This window comes from Microtus ochrogaster, chromosome 2 (assembly GCF_000317375.1).
Source record: "Microtus ochrogaster isolate Prairie Vole_2 chromosome 2, MicOch1.0, whole genome shotgun sequence".
NCBI lineage: Eukaryota > Metazoa > Chordata > Mammalia > Rodentia > Cricetidae > Microtus > Microtus ochrogaster.
Window position 1 is genome coordinate 41,606,409 of NC_022010.1, and position 4,989 is coordinate 41,611,397.

The following is a 4,989-nucleotide window of genomic DNA, read 5'->3' on the forward strand; positions in this document are numbered from 1 at the left end:
CATCCTGACTTTTGTCTTCAGACACAGGTAAGTCTAGATGAAAGGGTGCGATGAAATGGTGTCCAAGAACGGCATGGCGTAGCAGCGAAGAGCACCAATCTTCCAATACAGACCACGTCCTTCTCCTTGCTTTTTGCCTGTTCCGCCTAGCTTTATAGTCCCCAAGGAAAGGGACTGTGTTTTTCCACGTTTGTCTCCCTAGGCTCTAGTACAGTACCAGGCAAAGACGGCTTGGTTGATGGGAAGGGAAAAGTGGAAGAAACAGACACAGACAGAATTTGTACTCTCGCTCTGAGACAATGTCCCTGTGCCCAGACGGTGGCTGATGTTTGATTGGCTCATCCAGCCTTCACCTCAGGTTTGAACACGGGCCTCCTCTACAGCCTAATTTTGAGATTTGACCTATGGGGCATGAACGTGCATGCCTGAGACCCCAGCGCTTGGGAGGTCAGGGCAGGAAACTAATCGGGACTAAGCCAACCTGGGCTACAAGAGACCCTGTCAAAAGAAACAAACTCAAATTTGACCTGATCTTGCCTGTCTCTACTCACATGGAACCGAGCCTACCTCTCTACTAATCTTCTGACTCAAGTATTTGGAAGGATTTCTCAGAATATTGTGATTTCTAAGGGAAAGGTCATGGAGAGGAAATGAAAGTCAAACCACGGCTCAGCCCCCTTTCTCTTTAGATAGAGTAGGACCTCCCTGTTCTTGCTGCAGTGTCCCAGGTGCAGGCCAGCCAAGGGCTATTAGTGACTAAGCAAGGCTGGCACCCTCAGGGGCAGACTCTTGGGTTAATTCCACTTCGGAGACCCCTGTTCCCTGTTTTCACTTAAACTCTTACGTTGCAAGCTGAGCATGCCCAGAGACATTTCTGTCCATTGCTTCTACATATGTGCACCCCCCAAAATATGTCTAGATTTCTATTTTAGGTTATGACTTAAGCTTCCTCAGAATGATCTAACTAAGCGTTCATACATACATAGCATGCATGTGTGCTTCTGTATACTATGCAGAGGCTGCATTTGCTGTTCTGGACTGTACATGTAATAACACGTCTTCCTTCACTCTCTCACATCTTATGTGCTGAATATGGCTTGGCACTCACTAAGATACTGGGAGCCCACTGTGTTCAGTTAGAGGGGTTCTCTGAATTCCACTCACCCAAAAGACCACACTCAGGTTTGCAGTTTTTCCTCTAATTTGTCTAAATTTGTTTTTTTTTTTTAAATTTAGGCTAGCCTCCAATATACTATGTAGCCAAGGCTAGTCTTGAAATCCAGATCTCTTGCTTCCAACAAGGAGCTGGGTTAATGGGTGCACACCATCATGCCTGACTTCAAGAATTTTTCATTTGTTGGTTATCTGAAATTCAAGTTCAATATTAACCGAGAGTCTTTGTTTCGTTGGTTGGTTTGAGAGTTTTTGAGACATGGTCTCTTGTAGCCACAGCTGACCTCAAACTCACTTTGTGGAGGACAACCTTGAACCTCTATTTCCCAAGTTTGAGGTTCTAGGTGTATGCTACCATGTCTGGCTCAGGCTCGATAATTTTGAACCCTTTCCTGAAGAAACAGGGAAATTTGGTTTTGATCATTGGGGGTCTCAATACACTTCACTTACGGGTGATCATGAGCAGGTGCTAAAGGACCAGGTCCAAAATGCATTCCTGAATGCTCAGTAACATAGCAGTCCTTACAGGCCATGACAAAATCCGTCCTCTGAGAAACAGTGGGGGAATGTCGAAAGCAGAGCACTGCCCTTAAATAGCAAGATAGTCTGAGGAGGGAAGACTGCCTAAGTCACAAGAAAATGTGGAACTGAGTACAAGGGAAAAACAAAAACAAAGCAAACCCCAGCATGGTGGGAAGAAGTGTTTTCCTTTTCTCTCTCTCTCTCTTTTTTTTTTTTTTTGTTTTGTTTGGGTTTTTTTTTTGTTTTGTTTTTTTTAAGACAGGATTTTTCTGTAGCTTTGGAGCCTGTCCTGGAACTAGGCTCTTGTAGACCAGACTGGCCTCAAACTCACAGAGATCTGCCTGCCTCTGCCTCCTGAGTGCTGGGATTAAAGGCGTGCGCCACCACCGCCTGGCAGAAAGGAGTGTTTTCTAGAGGACCTTGCCTCTGGACACTGGTCACATCCCGACAGGAATTGGGAGAAGGAGGTAGGCTTCAAAAGGAGGCCTCCATTGTCTTTCCTAGCTCCTCACCACTTCCTTCCCTTCATCCCCTGGTGTCCTGCTGTGAGCCACAACCATTATACAGTAAAGGCACAGCTGACAGATCACTAGACAAGCTTAGGGGGGAGTAAGGAACCCGATTTTCAGTGCTTAAGGAACATCTGTCTTTTGAATAGTCACTGTCAATTCTGTAGAACTCTGTGAAGCCATGGCTCTTCTCCCTTCCATAATGGGATTTGCCCTGAAATATCCCAGCAATGTATAAACCAATCGATGAGATAACTGCTTGCTGTAAGAGCAACTGGATGACTTTCTCCACACCATGGGGCCCTGATGTGTATAAATATTTTATTCTATGTCCTTGCTAAACTCACCTATTATTAACCTAAAATTAGTTCAAATAATTTTCAATAGATTGCTTTACATATATAGCCAGATTATCTTTGAATAATGTTACTTCCTGTTTATGGCTTTTTTTTTTCTTATTTCACTGGACAAGCGATAAGAACACCACTGACGGTCAGGTGTGGGGATACATGCCTTTCTTTGATCCTAGCATTTGGGAAGTAAAGGCAGATATATCTCTCTCAGAGTTTGAGAATTTGGTCTATATACTGAGTTCAAGAACAGCCAAGGGTACACAGTGAGACCCCAACTCAAAAAAACAAATAACATCATCAAAGAATACCGCTGACTTTAAGTACGGAGAATGGGCATCTTGATGGCCCCTTTAAAAGCTTTATTGGATAGAAACAGTCTGTTGAGCTAACCCAGTAAGTAGGTAAAGGTGCTTGGCAACAAGCCTTACAAGTTGAGTCCAATCCCTGGGACCCACATGATGGAAGGAGAGGACAGACTCTTGAAAGTTGTCCTCTGGGCTGGGGGGTAGTGGTGCACACTTTTAATCCCAGCATTAGGGAGGCAGAGGCAGGTGGATGTCTGTGATTATGCAGTTAGTCTGGTCTACAGGGTGTTCCAGGATAGTCAGAGCTACACAGAGAAACCTTGTCTTGAAAAAAAAAAAAAAAAAAAGGAAGAAAATTATCCTCTGGCTAGAAGGATGGCTCAGTGGTTAAGAGCACTGGCTATTCTTTCAGAGGTTCAAGTCCCAGCACCCACATTGTGGCTCCAAACCATCTATAACTGTCGTCTTAGAGGGTTGGTCGGCCTCTTCTGGTGTGCAGACAGATGTGCATACAGACAAAACATCCATATACATAAAATAGGTAAATCATAAAAGAAAGAAAATTGTTATATTTTTCTCTGGCTTACACACATGTGATGTGTCACACGAATGCCCCTACACACACATACATATGCACACGATACATATGCACACACGTGTGCAAGCACACACATACACGCACGCACACACACTGAAGAAAATGTAAAAATTTAAAAAAATGAGAAATAATCTCTGGCTATAATAGGGCACACACAAAATGGACTGTGGAAATACGTGTGGTTGAAGCTTGTCAGAAAATGGAGGCTATAACTCCAATTATTATGGAAGACTTAGCAAGGCAGTGTGTTTGAAAAGTGTTTCAGCTGTCCTCAACATGACCTCTTCTCAGAAGCCGTCTCCATCCGTGTCCTGTTGGGTACTCCCACCCTGGCTCTGTTGTGACCGTCTCCCATCGTCCCAGGATGTTGTCCTTTCCCCGTGTGGTGGCCTGCTCACGGACCTGCTCCCGCTTCCTTGGGCTGAGCCTCGGAACTGCATCACTGTTTGCCGCCGGGGCCAACATCGCACTCCTCTTTCCTAACTGGGATACGACCTACCTGACGAGGGGCCTCATTGGCAAGCATGCCATGCTGGGCGCTGGGATCTGGGGAGGAGGATTCATGGTAGGCAAAGGGTTTCAGGGATGGAACTGGGAGGTGGTGGTGGTCGGGGTGTTCCAACAAATTGGTATTGGGTCCATAAACAGCCCAAGGAATAGGGGGACTTATCATGGGTTGTTGGGTTTTAGCTCAGAAGCATGAAGGCTAGATGGATGTCAGCATCAACAGAGTCAAAACAGGCTAAGTTCAACCTGGGCCCTAAATTCATCTCAACAGCTGCGTATGGCAGCTAGAAATGCAAATCCCCTGGTCTCTTCTTTCAGATTCATTTATTTTATGTGCATGGGTGTTTTGACTGTGCATATGTAAGCATGTGGACCATGTGGGTGCCGGAACCTTCAGAGGCCAGAAGGTTTCCATTCCCTGAAACTGGAGTAACAGGTTGTAAGCTTCCGTGTGTGCTGGGAACCAAACCTGAGTCGTCCGACAGAGCTGCCAGTGCTCTTAACCACTGAGCCATCTCTCCAGGCCCACGTAGTCTCCTCCTAACACACTTCTCTGCTTTTCAGGTACTCGTGGCAGCAACTCTCATCTCCCTGACGGGCTACTTCAGCGACAGAGCACCCTGTCTGCACGTAAGCACCAAGCCCCACCCTTTAACACCGTTCTCTTGTTCTCTGCTCTGGAGGAAGAGGGCTCAGCTTTAGTTTTCAGACTTGAAGTCAGCGCCTAGCTATGTCCTTTAACAACTCCAACCTCTTGGCAAGTGACTTAATTTTTCCAGACTCATCTGTAAGAAGGGAGGTGGTCACTACGAGGTGGGGGCGCACACCTTTAATCGCAGATCTCTGTGTGAGTTCAAGGCCAACCTGGTCTACAGAGTGAGTTCCAAGACAGGCTCCAAAATCTACACAGAGAAACCTTCTCTTGAAAAACAAGAAAAAGCCGGGTGGTGGTGGCGCACGCCTTTAATCCCAGCACTCAGGAGGCAGAGGCAGGCAGATCTCTGTGAGTTCGAGACCAGCCT

At 46.0% G+C, this 4,989-nt stretch overlaps 1 protein-coding gene across 1 annotated transcript in view; it reads left to right on the forward strand.

The window, feature by feature from the left end:
• The first annotated feature begins 3,824 nt into the window (after nucleotides 1–3,824).
• Tm4sf19 (transmembrane 4 L six family member 19) overlaps nucleotides 3,825–4,989 on the forward strand; it is a 4,368-nt gene continuing 3,203 nt past the window's right edge. The window contains exons 1-2 of the mRNA XM_005344842.2: nucleotides 3,825–4,025; nucleotides 4,532–4,597. Coding sequence (XP_005344899.1) covers nucleotides 3,825–4,025; nucleotides 4,532–4,597 — 267 coding nt within the window. The remainder of the gene's footprint in view (nucleotides 4,026–4,531; nucleotides 4,598–4,989) is intronic.